Source organism: Equus quagga, chromosome 13 (assembly GCF_021613505.1).
Source record: "Equus quagga isolate Etosha38 chromosome 13, UCLA_HA_Equagga_1.0, whole genome shotgun sequence".
NCBI classification, from domain to species: Eukaryota; Metazoa; Chordata; class Mammalia; order Perissodactyla; family Equidae; genus Equus; species Equus quagga.
The window spans coordinates 102186298-102202708 of NC_060279.1; the positions used below are offsets into that span (position 1 = coordinate 102186298).

The 16411-nt window shown below is 44.2% G+C and overlaps 1 protein-coding gene across 3 annotated transcripts; it reads left to right on the forward strand.

The window, feature by feature from the left end:
- The first annotated feature begins 252 nt into the window (after positions 1–252).
- On the forward strand, positions 253–13338 carry ZNF599 (zinc finger protein 599). 3 transcript variants are annotated; one of them, XM_046683592.1, is made up of 4 exons: positions 253–602; positions 1159–1324; positions 4606–4701; positions 10955–13338. In XM_046683592.1, exons 2-4 carry the CDS (start codon positions 1273–1275, stop codon positions 12478–12480), a joined length of 1674 nt encoding a protein of 557 aa, XP_046539548.1. In that variant the 5' UTR covers positions 253–602; positions 1159–1272; the 3' UTR covers positions 12481–13338. The 3 variants fall into 3 exon arrangements, with proteins under 3 accessions (XP_046539548.1, XP_046539547.1, XP_046539549.1); XM_046683591.1 differs by lacking the exon at positions 1159–1324 and adding an exon at positions 2445–2571; XM_046683593.1 differs by lacking the exon at positions 253–602 and adding an exon at positions 2445–2571 and having other exon boundaries at positions 621–1324.
- Positions 13339–16411: the final 3073 nt, after the last annotated feature.

The following is a 16411-nucleotide window of genomic DNA, read 5'->3' on the forward strand; positions in this document are numbered from 1 at the left end:
GGAGGAAGGGAAGCCACGCCTCGCGTCCTCCTTGGAACTGTAGGACCTTGTCTCACAGAGAACAGGAAGTGCCATCTGCTGTTCACCAGAATGCAGTCAGAAACTACATTACCCAGAAGGCAGTGCCTCGAATGTCGGCGGCGGGTGCTGGGCCCCGGACGGAAAGCAGAGAGGGGCGTTTCCTGCGGCAGCGAGGGCGGGACTTCCGGCGTCGTATCTTAAGACGTGTTTGGTTGTGACTGGTGTGTCCTTACTGGCCCTCCTGGCTGGATCCCTGCGGAGCGGCTGCCTCCAGAGGGTCTCGGTGCCCGAGCAGAGGGCAGTGAGGAGAACAGGCCCCACCCCCACGCTTTTGTCTGAGCCCTGGCCCCCCAGTGACGCTTGTCCGCGAGCGCGCCCCCGGGCCTCGGCGCCTGCCCTGTCCCCCAGCCCCTGGAGGCGGCGCCCTGGTCCCGCGTGCCTGTTAGCCGTCGTGGACTGAGGGCCCAGGTCGCCCGGCCCAGGGCTGGCGTGAGGGACGGGCTGAGCCCGCCGGACTGGCCTTTGTCGCCGCCTCTCGCGGCCTCTCGCCGCCTGCTTGGCCCATGGCAGCGCCGGCGCGGGTGAGTGGGGTCCCGCAGGCCGGCGCGCGGGCATGAGGGCATCCCGGGACTCGGCCTCTCCCGCTTACGCTCTTGCGTCTGAGGTGCTGGGGGAATGGGGTGGGGGAGCGGCAGGTCTGATGGCGTCCAGCCCGGGGTTCTGAATGCGGGCCGCGGGTGATCAGAGGCGCCCACTTCTGGCGCCAGCCTTGAGCTTGTCGCTTCGCTGCGCCTGGCCTGCGTTCCCTCGGGCATAAAGCTGAAATAGACACAGTTCTCTCTCAGTTCAGGGAACCCGAGAGGGTATGCATGTGACCGTCAGTGCTCAGCACGACCCAGAGCATCACTCTGGATGCGGTTCTGGAGAGGGCCTCCCCTGCTCCTGCTCCTACCTTAGGCTCACTCCAGGGGAGTCTGGCCCCCAGGCCTCGCCCAGCTGGAAGCTGGGGGCTGGTGAGAGCCTCGAGAGCAGAGGTGAGGTGGGAGCACGGCTTTTGGAATTGCTGCTCCTCCAATAGGAGTAGAAGGGCCCTGACCAGGCTGGAAGACACGGTGGTCACTGGCTGTAAGTTTGCAGGTGCCATCTGTGCGTTACAGCTGAAGCTGGCTTGCCGCTTATGGCAGCGAATCCATTTTCCTGTTTACCACGCTTCCTTATACTTGCAAAGGGAATCCATTACAGCATTCATTGATGACGGTGTACAGGCGGGTTACGTCCTTGGGACGTGAACACACAACAGACCGTAAGTTACTCCCCAGCGCTCAGCCTGTTTACTCTCGTCAGAGCTCTGATCACCTTCCGGACTTGTCTCAGGTGTTCGTTTTTCCTCGCCTGGCTTGCCCCCGACTTCATTCCAGCCTCATTCCAGTGTCCCCTCAGGTCGTCCCCAGTTGCCTCAGTCTGCAGTCGCGTCACTGTCTCTTGTTGTTTTCGGAGCCTTTGGGGCCATATGACTTACCTCGCTCATTTACTTAGTTTCTTGCCCAGGATCTTTCCCCGACCTCAGAGCGTGAGCTCCTTTGCTCTATTCCCCAGACGTAGAGGAGCGCTGGGCCTGTACCAGGTGCTCAGTAAGTGGCTGATGAATGAAAGATTCTACCCTCCCGGGTTCCGGTCATACTTAGATTTAAATCTAAACCCCCCACGATGTCTGGACCAGAAGGATGTGGGTTCAAATCTTGCCCCTTCTCAATAGACATGTAACTGGATGACTTTGAGCCTTCATTTGCTGATTGCAAATGAGAGGATGGCATCTACCTCATGGGCTGTGGGACAGTTAATGAAATTCGCAGATGCGCCGAGCACGGTCGTGTGCTGGGTACTGCAGTGTTTGCTTTATGAACATTTTCTCTTTAATCACCACAACAACCTGGTGCAGTGGGAACTATTATTGTATTGACATGGAAACTGAGGCTCAAATTAGCTGGTGTTGGTGCAGAAGGCTGGGTTTAAACCCTGGGAGTCTGGCTCCAGACCTAGAGACTTCTGGTTGCTTGAACACAGTGTAAAGCCCTCAGGTGCAGGCAGTGTGGACCCGTGAGGCTCTGCTGCTGCTGTTGTCATTATTTGAGTTATTATCCCCCGCACCCCGCTCTTCTAACGTCCCAGAGCACTTACTGCCTGCTCCTCACAGTCCACCCGAGATTATCGTTGTTTTGGGTCACTCTCCAATGGCTTCCCGTAGAAGAGGCTTTTCTGTCCCACACCTTTGTATTCTGTCAAAGGCACAGAGCTAGGTTCTCAGGATTACTCAGCGATTCAGGCCTTGTGTCATTCTGGACTCTTGCCAGTAACCGAACAATAGGCTCTAATCTCATCTAATAGCCATACAGCCACGCCCCCACCTCTGTTTGACTTTCCAGGCATTGGTATCATTTGAAGATGTGGCCGTGACCTTCACTGTGGAGGAATGGAGACATCTGGACCTGGCCCAGAGGACCTTATACCAGGAGGTGATGCTGGAAACTTGTGGGCTCCTGGTCTCTCTGGGTAAGGCCTCATCTCTCTCCCGTGTGGTACCCACGGCCTCTTTCAGTCCACCCTCTCTCTCCAAGCACGGCTGGTTGAGAAGGCCTCAGGAACCCAGCTTCCCTTCTCCCCGCAGCCTCAGCATGTTCTGATCTAACCTCCTCTTGATTAGTTTCCCTGTATCTGCCCCAGGGATTGGTGTATAAGAAACAGAGCTGTCAACGCTTTTACCAGGCGTGCAGCACGAGCTGGCCTCAGTCTGATGTCCTTATTCCAGATCCCATTAAGAGTGATTGGTTCAGGTTGGTTGGGCCGATGTCCTCACAGTCGCCTTAGTAGGACCTGTGGGCAAGGGGAGGTGTTCCGAGAAGGGGGTGAATCAGACAGGCAGGAACATGTTTGACTGGTGCTGTTCGTATCTTTCTAGGCAACACAGTCGCAGCTGAGGGGCTTCTTTGGCCCCTGGTTCCTGCACAGTTGTCCCTGTCTCCTAAGGCCTGGGCCTTGCAGCTCTGCTGCTGTGGGAGGTAATTGTAGAGGGTGCACAGGCACTCATCAAATGGCAGTGATGGCCTCTGAGAAAGCTGTTCCTTTGTCCCTTCTCTTTCCTGCCTCCTGACTGCTGTTCAGAGAGTCTGGCTTAGTGCTGAGTCCTTAGTGCTCCCATGGCTGTTGGCTAACTTTCCTGTCAGCAGACAGAACAGCCAAAGGACTCACAGCCTTGAGCAGGCAGCATGAGCTTGCTGGGACTTGATATGATTATTTTGATTTTATTGTATTTTTATAGTAACCTTTCACTTCACCCAAGTGAACTAACACTTGTAAAGTACTTAGAATAGAACTAAGAACACAGCAAGTACCATACATATATTATATATAAAAACGTAATAAATCCCACATGTTCTCCCACCTACACCTTCAATGGCCAGTCTACCCAGAAATTGGTCTGAGTACAAATTGAATGGAGGCCCAGAGTCTCCCTTTTCCCAGATGGTTCCCTCTGACAGGGCTCTTCCAGCCTTGTGTCCACATAGTCCCTCCCGGGAGGTCAGTCATCTAAAGTGTGAATATAATGCTATTTTATGACAGTTGTGATAAGTTATTGGAAAGAGACGGGGGGAATAGTATTCCAGTGGAGGGAACACCAGGAGTGAAGTCCCTGAGGGGGCGGGAGCTGAGTTCCTCAACAGAGACGAAGGAAGGTCTGATTCACCTTATCCGCTGTCCTATCACCAAGCCCGTGCCAGGTACATAGCAGACATCAGGGAACATTTGCTGCGTGACAACTGGTTGCATTCTGGTTGAAGTTTCCGGGGATCCTGGTGCCTCAGTGATTGACTTCTCTCCAGAGTTTTTCTGTCTTCAAGCCTTCACGTTTGGCAGAACACACTGGCTGCATATACCAGAAAATCGCCTCATACTGGTTTGTCCCTGAAAAGAATGTATTACTCCACCTAAGGAGAAGGCCTGAGGTGGTGCTGGCTCCCGCCTTGGTAGATGCCAGCCCAGTTCTCTCTGTTTGTGTGCTTTCTCTCCTGGCCCCAGCCTTGGACCAGTCTCTCCTTGGTCATCAGGCCAGCATCCTCGAAGTGACCGCAAGGTGATGCAGCAGCAAGTAGGGCAGCAGGTGCCCACGTTCAGCCCTGTCTTCCCAGCCTGGGTTAGGCCCTCTCTGCAGAATGGGTAGCAGTCTTTGGTCATGGCCCACCTCAGACAGCTATCAGTAGATGCCGTTCACTAGTTGATTTAGTCCGGTGTTTTAGCCATTTTTAGGCACCAGAATCACCTGGGGAGCTTTAAAAACTACCAGTGTTCAGTCCTTATGCCCCGAGATTTGGTTTAATTTGTTCTGTGACTGGAACCAGACACCTCCAGGCAGTTCTGATGCACAGGGAGGCTGAATCCTACTGACTTAATTAGGGAACACCTGGAAGGAGAAGTCCCCTTTTTGGGGTTTCATGGTGGTGTGTTAAAAGTGTATACTCCTGTATACTTGGGACTTTTCCTTTTGTCTTTACCTGTAAACCCAGGCCCGATTTATTTCTCTATGCACAGGGCATCCTGTTCCCAAACCAGAGCTGATCTCCCTTCTGGAGCATGGGCAAGAACTGTGGCCAGGGAAGAAAGTCCTCTTCAAAAGCACCTATACAGGTAGGTGGCTGGGAGTCTGGCAGGTGGTGTCATGGCAGGTGCATGTCATGGCAGCTGGCAGACTACCAGGAGGTCACCGTGTCTGAAATTCCATGGGCAGCTTCTTTTTGTGGCCTTCCTGGGGTCTTGGGTGGTCATGGAGCACCTTGAACTGTGTTTCTCGTCTTCCCACCCCCATCACACTCTTTGCCTTTCCTAGGGTTGAAATGTGGTATATTAGGTAAGAGACAGGCTCTAAATGCTTGGCCACTCACCAGCCTCATGACCCTGGGGAAGTTGCAAGATCTCTCTGTGCCTTTGGTATACAAGTTAGGCTGAGTTAATGCTACCTGCTGCAAAAGATAAACTCCAAAATTGGTGGGTCAACAGATTAAGAGTTTTTTCTCATTCATGCCGTGGTTTAATGTGGGTCATCAGGGGAACTCCGTACCACATATTTATTCAGGGATCCAGGTGCCTTCTGTTGTCAATACCTGGCTTTCAGGTTGCCCCGGCCAACCATCATCCAGCTGGCTAAGACGAATAGGAGAGAAGGGGAGTAGTCATAACCACTTGCACACGCACATCACTTCTGTTGGCATTCCATCGATCAGAACTGGGCATTAGACATTAGGGCTCTGTATCAAATTGGGAAATGTGGTTTAGATTTGTGCCCAAGGAGAAGAGGCCGTGGGTATGATGAACATATACTCAGTCTGCTAAACCTAGCTACATTGAAAAGGGTAGTAATAATAGTTTCTGCATCATTGAATTGTTTGGGAATATAATTAGATAACACGAATCTGCTTGTTAGCACATGGCCTGGCCCAAAGTAAGTGGCTGAACATAAGTTACCTGTTAGTAATAATCACGTATTATTAGTCATAATGAATAATGGTATCTCAAACTTACTTCCGGATTCAGAAAAGACAGTCCTTTCTTTTTCTGCAGATTACTGTCTCCAGCTATACTTTGCATCCTACCCTTTTCCACCTTCTCCATCCAATCATTTATTTATCTATATATCCATGCATGCATCCTTCCATTTGTGAATCAGATATTCAGAAGTAGTCCCTAACCTTCTTGTCTTCCTGTCTTGTAAAACCTCAAGGGGATATTTACCTTTGTCAGCCCCACGTCTGGGCTGCTAAGGGCCACTGGAGCCATCAAGTATATGGATAGGCACCAATGCAGGTTCGTGATCTTTCCCCTCCCCTGTTCCTTCAGGCTGTTCGGACAGCTCGTGAGTGTCTTTGGTCAACCCTTCCTCAGTCCCTCAGAGTCTGTCTCACACCTTCACCCCTCTCTACAATTCCACATCTTCACTTGAATGTTTCAAAGGCACCTCACACCCATCATGCCTAAAAAAGACTTCATGATCTTGCCTGCTCCTCCTGTCTCCCCATTTTCAATTAATGGTCCTGCCATTCAGTAAGTCAAGAAAAGCAAAAACAAACTTGGACAACCTCTCAACACCTCCATCTTCCTCATACCGAATATCCAGCCATCCCTGAATCTTGATCATATTTCATCATACATGTTTCCTGAATCCATTGCCTTCACCAGTTCCATTAGTTCCAGCATTAATACCCTAGTCCTGGCTACCATCATGTCTTGCCTGCATGATTCTAACAAATTCCTAACTGGTCTCCCCAGATCTACTCTGCGCCTCTGGTTAGCTCTGTCTTATGTCCACTTCCCCACCCACTCATGTCTTGTTCCAAATTTCACCACCTCCCTAGCCACTGATGATCTCAGCATATGACCTACTTCCTGTTGAAAGTGAAGGCTGTGCACTTGGTTTTCTTGCACTTAGCCCTTACTGACTCATCCCTGCAGCTTCCTTCTCGCTTCTGCAGAGGAGTTCTCATCCCTGGCCATGGCCGATTCCCCCAGCAGAGTCTAGATCACACCTCACCTGCTTTCTCAGGTGTATTCGTTTTCTATTGCTGTGTGGCAATATTACCACAAACACAGTAGCTTAAAATATCAGTCACTTACTGTCTCTCATCTGTGGAGCAGAAGTCCAGGCACAACTTGGCTGGGTCAACTGCAAAGCTGCAATCGTAGGCAGCTGACAACATGTCGGCTTACTTCTTCAAATCAAGTAATGGTGTGAGAGACTCCAGCAAGAGGGACGCTACACATATACTTTCTCTCTTACATTTCATCATCTTTGCCATATTCTCTTCTTTAGAATCAAATCGAGGTCCAGGCACAGGGGATCATAAAAGGGTGTGAACACCATGAGGCAGGGATTATGGGAAACCCTAACATAAGTCTGTTCACTGCTTCAGGGGACATGCTTCTTATTTCCTACCTCTTCTATATCTTCATCTTCTCTCTATTCGACATAAAAAAACCTGTGAAGTTCCTGACATGTGGGGGAAACATAGACCAAAAAATGTTCTTAGCTCCTCAATAGTATCTAAATGTTGTTGACTCGGAACAGCCAAGCTTCTTGGAGGAGTTTTCTCATTCTTAGAAGAGACATCTACACAGGACTCCTCTTTACTATTTTGACTGTTTTCTTTAATTTTTGTACTGGGGTATAATTTATACATAGTGAAGGTACAAATTTTAAATGTTCATCTTTATGAAATTTTACGTATATAAAGCAGAGTATTCACCTCACAGGTCAAGAAATACAGTATTTCCAGCACCTCACAGGCTTCTTGTGCTCCTTCCTTGTTAATATCCCCTTCTACAAAAGGACCCTATCACTATAGATGAGTTTTGAAGGCTTATAAATAAACCCCACAATACATAATACTGTCCTGTCTTCTTTTGATAATCATGACTCTGAGATTCCTTCATGTGGTTGCATATATTTGGAGTTAGTTTCTTACTGTGCAATATCTCAATGAATGAATACATACTATACCCATCTTCCTGTTGATGGTCATTTGGCTTGGTCTCCATTTTCCAGACATTACAAAGAATGTTCTCAATGCTATGAATGCTATGGATATTCTCAATCATATTTTTTCTTGGCTATAAGCACACATTTCTGTTGGGAATATACAAATGAGCGGACTGGCTGGGTCATGGTATAGGTATATGATTAGCTTTAATAGAAAAACAATCAGTTTCAAAGTGACTACACCATTTCAGATTCCCACTGGTCATGTGTGAGAGTCCTTACTGCTCCACATACTGGTGAGCAGGAGGTATCTTCCCCATTACTCTTGGAGGCCCAGTAGTGGTATTTCTCAGCACCACAGTACTGGAAATGTTCTTATTCAGGTTACTGTTGACATTCTCATTGGCAAATGCAACTGTAATAATTATAATAGATAGTGGTCTACCATTTACTGAACATTTGCCATGCACCGTGCTGATTGATTTAGATACTTTTTCTCATCTAACTTGGTTATGGACTGAATGTGTCCTCCCAAAATTCATATGTTGAAGCCCTAACTCCCCATGTGATGATATTAGGAGATGGGGCCTTTGGGAGATGACTGGGTTTAGATGAGGTCATGAGAGTGGAGCCCCCATGATGGGATTAGCATCCTTATAAGAAGACAAAGAGAGACTGTAGCCTTTCCTAGGTGTGGTCTGTGGTGCTGGGGATTGTGGAGGGGAGAGGGAGAGCTCTCTGATGTCTCTTCTTTTGGGGCACTAGTCCTATCAGATCAGGGCTCCAACCTTATGACTTCATTTAACCTTAATTACTTCTGTGAAGGCCCTATCTCCAAATACACATCGGAGGTTAGGGCTTCAACACATGAATTTGGGGTAACACAAACATTCAGTTCATAACAAAATTTGTTTTTTGGGTAAATATAAGGCTATTCAGATATTCTGTTTTTTCTTGTGTCAGTTTTGGTAATTTGAGTCTTTTAAGGAATTGTCCACTTCATCTAATTATCCTATCTGTTACTTTTAAAGATTATTTCATCTTAAAAAAAAAAAAGATTGTTTCATCTTAAAATGGTAAATTTTATATTATGTATATTTTACCGCTAAAAATAAATTTAAGATATGTACATATCATTTTTGCCATTAAAAACTGACATTCTCAAAAAATTTGCAAAACTGTTTCATTGTACTCATGTGAGTATATTTTACTTTATGTAGATGATTATAAAAAGTATACCATAGTTTATATTGTCTTATGGGATTTGAACTTTTTGTTCAACAGTATATCACTAAGCTTCATGATGCATATAGCTATAGTTTACTCATTCTTTTCTTCTGTAGCTGTTTGCATGAGTGTAACACTTTGTATTTATGCACTCTCATGGGCATTTCTTGTTTCCAGGTTTTTTTACCCACAAACAGTGCTGCCATGAAAATTCACATACATGTGTCCTCATGCACATGTGTAGGAATTTCTCTTAGTTCTATTCCTAGGACTGAAATTTTTGAATTACAAGGTAAACAAAAGGAGACCTTCACTAGAGGATGCTCTGTTGTTTTCTAAAATGGTTAGTTATGCCCATTTACACTTCACCTGCATTGTATGAAAGATTCCTTGGATCCACAGCCTCTCCAACACTTGATATTGTCAGGTTCTTAAGTTTTTTCAGTCAGGTGAGTATAAAGTGGAATTTAATTGTGGTCTTAATTTGCCCTTTCCTCATATCCAAGAAGGTTGAGTACCTCTTCATATGTTGATTGGCCAGTATACATCTTCTGTGAAATGTAAGTTCATAGTAATATGTTCAGTTTTCATTTTGGGTGTGGAGTGTTGAAGTTTCCAGCTGTAATTGTGGTTATGTGTATTTTTCTTTTCAAATCAGTTTTTGGTGTATATATTTTGAGCTTCTGATATTTGGTGCCTACAGACTTAGGATTGTTCTGTCTTCCTGATGGGTTGATCCTTCTATCATTATATAATATATCTCTCCTTTGTTTCATTTTCTTTGCCCTGTAGTCTATGTTATCTGATATTAATATAGCCACCTTTGTTTGTCTTTTTAAAAATTTTATGTAGTTTAGTCAAATTGACTAGTTTTTTATAATTAATGCTTTTGTATCTTGTTTATGAAATCTCTCTCATTCCCAAGATCTCAAAGATATTCATTTTTACTATTTACTAAACATTTTTAATGTTTAGCTTCTAACTGTTAAGTCTTAATCAATCTGGAGAGAATTTTTTGTGTGGTGTGAGGTAGGAATACAATTTCCTTTTACCCCATATGGCAGATGTTTTTACTAGACCCATTTATTGAATAGTCCCTTCTTTCCCACTGGTGTCTCTGCTACTTCATCATATATCAAAGTTTTGTATATACATTCTGAGCTCTCAGTTCTGTTTTCTTCCTATTACATTTTGATAGTATATCTTATATCTGTGCCTACATCACACCACCTTAATGTATATAATTTCATCATAATCCTAATTCCTCAAAGGGCAAGTCCCCCTGCTTCAGAGATATCCTGATCTCTTTGTGCTTTTCTGTAAATTCCACAATCAGCTTGTCAATATCCATGAAAAACCCTAATGGGATTTTATCTGAAGTTGTATTGAATTTATAGATGAATTTGAAGAGAAGTGACAACTTATATTATTAATCTTTCTTTTCATATAGATCTTCATTAATGTGCTATTTTATAATTTCTTCATCTAGATGTTACTATTTTGTGTCTGTTCACCTAGTCTTTACTCAGACATAGTAGTAGACTCAACATGTGCACCCAGTTGCTTCTCACCTTCCTGTACTTTCACACAGTTCAGAATCCTGAGATTTTGTTTCTCCTCTGTCCCTGCCTGCCTCTCCATCCTCATCTCCACCATCCTCTCATCCTCTTCACTTCGCCTTCTCTCAAGACTCTCAACCTTTGTACTTCCTGTCACCTGCTGCAATCTCTCTCCTAATTCCTCTGTCAGGGAGTTCCTACTCTCCTTTGGAAATAAGCTCACATAGCCTTTCAGGTGGTCCTCGCTGACCTCATTCTGTCTTGCAGCTGGGCCAACTTAGGTGCACCCTCCCTGTGCTGTCACAGCACCATGAGATGTTAGAGCACAGACATTACATACAGTGTAATCATTACTCTGCTCACCAGCCCCCATCCTGGAGTGAGGAGGAGTCTCCACTCCAGATTCTCTGTCCTCTGCCCCAGCTTTTCCTCCTGGGTTACCTTTTAAAGATATCTAGAGTCCATGGATTAGTAAAGGAAGAAATTGTGAACCTGGGTTTAAGAGATGTAAAAATGCCATGGGCATTAGAGGCATTACTTTCATCTTCATTCTGCCACCAAAGTGGTAATTTTGTTTGTTCTCTGTTGATGTCACTGACACCTTTTTTGTATTGGATTTCCTCAGGTGAAAGAAGAAAACATGAGACCACAGAGCTTACTGCTGCTTCCCACCTGGCCTTCACCGAGGAAGCTCCTTTCAAGGAACAAGTGACACAGGCAGCCCCAAGAGATTCCAGATTGGGGCAAGCAAGAGATCAGGAAAAGCTGTCAGAAATGCAGGAAGGGAACTTAAGGCCAGGAACAGACCCTGACGAGGAGACATGCCCTAGGAAGTTGAACCATAAACATGATTTGGAAACAGATGATAGTCTGTGTTTAAGGGTTTTACAGGAGCGAGTCACTACACGAGATGCTCTGCATGAACATGATTCCCAGGGACCAAGAAAAGACCCTGTGATTGATGCAAGGAATAACCTCTACAAATGCAAGGAGTGTGGAAAAGGGTTTAGCAAGAATTGGGCCCTTGTTCGGCATCAACAGATTCATGCTGGAGTGAAGCCCTATGAATGCAGTGAATGTGGGAAAGCCTGTCGTTATATGGCAGACTTCATTCGACATATGAGGTTTCATACTGGGGAAAAACCATACAAGTGTATCGAGTGTGGAAAAGCCTTCAAACGTAGGTCTCACCTCACAGAGCACCAGCGTATTCACACTGGAGATAAACCCTACGAGTGCAAAGAATGTGGTAAGGCTTTCACCCACCGCTCCTCTTTTATCCAGCATAATATGACCCACACTAGAGAAAAGCCCTTTTTGTGCAAAGAATGTGGGAAAGCTTTTTACTACAGCTCTTCCTTCGCCCAACACATGAGGATTCACACTGGAAAGAAACTCTACGAGTGCAGTGAATGTGGAAAGGCCTTTACTCACCGCTCCACTTTTATCCAGCATAATATGACCCACACGGGAGAAAAGCCCTTTTTGTGCAAAGAATGCGGAAAAGCTTTTTGCCTCAACTCATCCTTCACTCAACACATGAGGATTCACACTGGAGAGAAACCCTATGACTGCAACGAGTGTGGCAAGGCCTTTACTCACCGCTCCACTTTTATCCGGCATAAGAGGACCCATACTGGAGAGAAGCCCTTTGAGTGCAAAGAATGTGGGAAAGCCTTTTGTGACAGCTCTTCCTTAATTCAACACATGAGGATTCACACTGGTGAGAGGCCCTATGAGTGCAGTGAATGTGGAAAGGCCTTTACACACCACTCTGTTTTTATCCGACATAACAGGACCCATAGTGGAGAAAAACCCTTGGAGTGTAAAGAATGTGCAAAAGCCTTTTACTATAGCTCTTCCTTTACTCGACACATGAGGATTCACACTGGAGAAAAACCCTATGTATGCAGAGAATGTGGAAAGGCCTTTACCCAACCTGCAAATTTTGTTCGGCATAATAGGATCCACACTGGAGAAAAACCCTATGAGTGCAAAGAATGTGAGAAGGCTTTTTGTGACAACTTTGCCTTAACTCAACACATGAGAACTCATACTGGAGAGAAACCCTTTGAATGCAGTGAATGTGGAAAGGCCTTCAGCCACAGTTCATCTTTCACTCACCATCGAAAGATTCATACCAGAGTTTAAAAGATGTAGGAAGAGCTTTTGCAAGTGTGTTCACTTCAATTTTAGTGCACTCATACTGGTGAAATACCTTTCCTTTTGAATATAACTATTCAGGAAAATCTTTTGGCCAGAGAAATATCTTACTCAGTATCTGATAATTCATACTGAAGAGAACCATCGTAATTGCTATCCATATGAAAGCTTTCTGAGGAAGGTCATCTGAAGGGTCATTAGAAATTGACCTGCCTAAAGCCTTATGCTATATCTGAAAATTATCCACAAGAGAGACCCAGGGGTTATCATGCATTTAGGAAGAATTTCAGCAACAGTTCTGCCCATGTTTATACTACAAATTCATCTTGAGTATTTTAAAAGAACAAGGAGAGGTAGAAGAGGAAATGTATAAGAGAAAAGAAAAAGAAATGCGTTTATGGCTTCTTTTTAGTTTCCCTGCCAAGCTTGTAACAATTTGTCATTGGGGGGAGTGGTGTTGCGGATACAAGAGATAAAAAGGCCTCATCCCCTTTATGTGTTTTTTATACATCCATAGTCAGGTGGGTTGGACCATTCAGGGCAGCTCTGCCAACATTTATTAAAAGTATTCTTTACTCCAAAACATTGTCCTGTCCACCCTTGAGGAGCATAAGTCTGTGAGAAATATAAAGGCCTGAGTCATGGAATACTTCTTACAGATACACACACACATGCCTATATAGGTGCAGTCAATTCTTGTTATGGTGGTTAGATTCTATAAATTCACCACAAACACTGAATTAGTGAATGCTGGACCATTGCTCCTAGGGGAAATACAGGTTTCATTTCCTTTGAGCCTCTGTTCACATTTTCCTCAACCAATCAATACATAACCTTTATGGAATGCTTTTTCTCTGTTTAAAGACACCTTATTTAATATATGTTTCTTATAAATATATGCAGTATTTCATTATAATAAAAATATTTCAATTACATCATCTGTATAATGTGTTCTATCATTACTGTACTGCTTTAACTTTCACTCAGTCATACACACATGTAAACAATAGATGCAGTGCTCCTACAATAAACACAGGAAATGCTATACAGTACAGTCATGCAAAGAAAGTCCTAGAAAAACATTAAATATTAACTCAAATGAATTAAAAATCAACATTAACTAAAACTCTAATTTTGATAGAGTTGCAGGATGTGTGATGGGGCAGTGCACTGTGTGGATAAACCTCTTGACCTTGGCTTGCCCCAAGAAAACCAAGGGAGAGGTTGAAGGAACTTACTCTGTAGAAGCGGAAGACATTGACAAGGGTGGCATGTCAACATCTAGCCATTCTACCTCAGGACTGACTCTTGCCACTTGTTGATGGCATCAGCAATTTTCTCTCCTGAACCGGCTTGAAAAGTTGTATCAGCCTTGTCTGCTTGGCTTTTTGCGTCAAATCTCTAATTGTCTCACCATAAGGAGTGAACACGAGTAGAGGTTAGGTTCTTAATTTAAGACTGCATTCAAGCATAGAATCACATTCTTTCATGTCATTGAAAATTTTCCCAAGGCAGAATTTCATTCTGCTATTTTGGCTGCTATGCGAGGGACAATTCTTGGAGTCTTAGACTGGTTTTCATCACCATCCTCATCATCACTGAGCTGATGCCTTACTTTGCTGTCTTTGTTAGTGGGTTCTACTGCCTTCTCTGCCAAAATTTTTTCCACATCTTTCATCACGTCATTGAAGCCTTTTCCACTAACTCACCCTGTGATGTGCATGATATGTATGACACTGTCCTTTATATTTTCTGTAACACCTTCAAGGCCTTTGAAATTTTTTAGGCAGTCTGGCCATTTTTCCAACTGTTATTGATAGTCTGCTTGATGCTATCCCAGGCTGTGCCAACACAGTAACAGTGCGTATAGTGACTGATTTCCAGTAGTCCATCATGGTGTCCTTGTTGGTGTTGAGAGCTTTGCTATAAAGCTCCTTTGTGTTGTGCACATGAAAGATTTTATTATGCCCTAGTTGAAACGTTGGAAGACAGATACAGTCTAGGTTGGGGTGGGCATTTTCAAGTTCTTCATGGCAATAAACTGAAACATCATCCAAAGTTAATAAAACTGTGGAGGCAGAAGTTTTGCCCTGGAGATAGCATTCAACTTCTTGGATAAGCAGAATATTTCTGACATCACTCAGACTTTTTCATTCCACCTACTGTGGACTGACACATGGTTCAGGTTTTTCCTTTAATTTCCTGTGGATTTGGGGCTCTGTACGTCACTAGGGACTTGCACTTAAAGTTACCCTTGGCATTGATACACAATAGCACAGTTGCATCATATTTGAAAAATTTAAAGTTGGGGAGCTTTGGAGGCCGTTTGCATCGTATGGGTTCATTTGCCAACAGCCTTGTAAAGCAAGCCAGTCTCATCAGCGTTGAACCCTGCTCTTCCACATAACACGTTTCCTGTATAACACTTAGAAGGCATTTAAAAAATTATTCCACAGCCCCCTGATCTGCAGAACCTGATTTGCCTGCAAGTTGAACATTTGTCATGTTGTACTGCCTTTTGAAATGTATAAATCAGCTAGTGCTAGCTGATCAGGGTTTCAACATTTTCCTGACCTGGGTAATGTGATCGTAAATTTTGACTTTTACCATTACAACAATGGTGTCTCCTGTGCTTTTTCATCAGTCTTCATTTCATGAATCCACAACTTTAGCCATTTTTCCATCTTTTTCATAGCTGCATAACACACTATAAATGTTTTAACACTTTCTGGAATGGCCTTATGTACCAGTGAATTTCCCCTGTCTACTTTTGAATATGCCATATTGTTGATTTATTAACATTGAACTCACACCCAATAGCAGTATAATTCATGACTGAATGATGCCTATCTAGCACATGAATTTTTTTCTAAGACACATCACAGCCTTTCACTTATGAACACTAGACAACACCTTACCACTAGGCTTGGAGGCCAATTTCAGCAGCAAAATCACCACTGAAAAAAATGCAAAAAATGTGGCATTAAATAGTTCATGAGAAGGACACTTTATAGTATGAGAGTTGAAACTGGAAGGCAGAGTGACACTTTGTTTGACCTCAGCTGGTAACATGCATGTTGGGTGACTAATTTTTTACCATTCTGCATGTGTCTGCAAATGACTGTGAAAATACTACAGGTATTGATTTTGGGGTTACAAATATATTTTAGAGAGTAGGTGAATAACGAGGATTGCTTATTAAAGATATATATAGTGTGTATATATAGTATATATGTGTATGTATACATACATATATATATATGTATGTATGTAGCATAGTATAGTTTTCTAGTCATTGGGAATGCATTGCCTCTTGGAGACCGTGTCTTCCCTCAGGATGGCCATCTGTGCTATGGCTGTGGCTGTACCTGTAGCTGATCCTGGTGGCTAAGAGCCTAGACTCTGGTGATGGATTGGGATTTCAGACCAACCACTGTTTATAACCATGTAACAGTAAACACAAGGCCATGTCACTTAGCCCTGGGCCTCAGTATTCTTGTCTGTAGGAGGTGGAAGGTGGACATTAAAATTTAAAGCACAAGAATGGGAACCAGCGGTAAACTAGGTGATATTCAGACCTAGGCAACATGCAGACGCCCTAGCTAGGTTCAAAGGTGGGGAATAGCAGTCCAGGAAAACAGAACTGCATATCCAAGACCCTGAGGTTGGTAAGAGCTTAGTCTGTTGGAGGAACCAGGTCAAGGCCAGTGTGGCTTGACAGGGAGAATAGAAATTGATAATTGATGGGGTAGGGTAGCAGGGCCAGATGCACAGGTAAGGCACCATAGAAATCTGGATTTAATTCTAATTGTTCTGTGAAACCATAGGATCATTTCAGCAGAAACACAAAAGATTTTCTCCTGTTTTTAAAAAAAATTTTACAGTTGAGTGTTTTACATTTTGGTTAGAATTTTTCAAC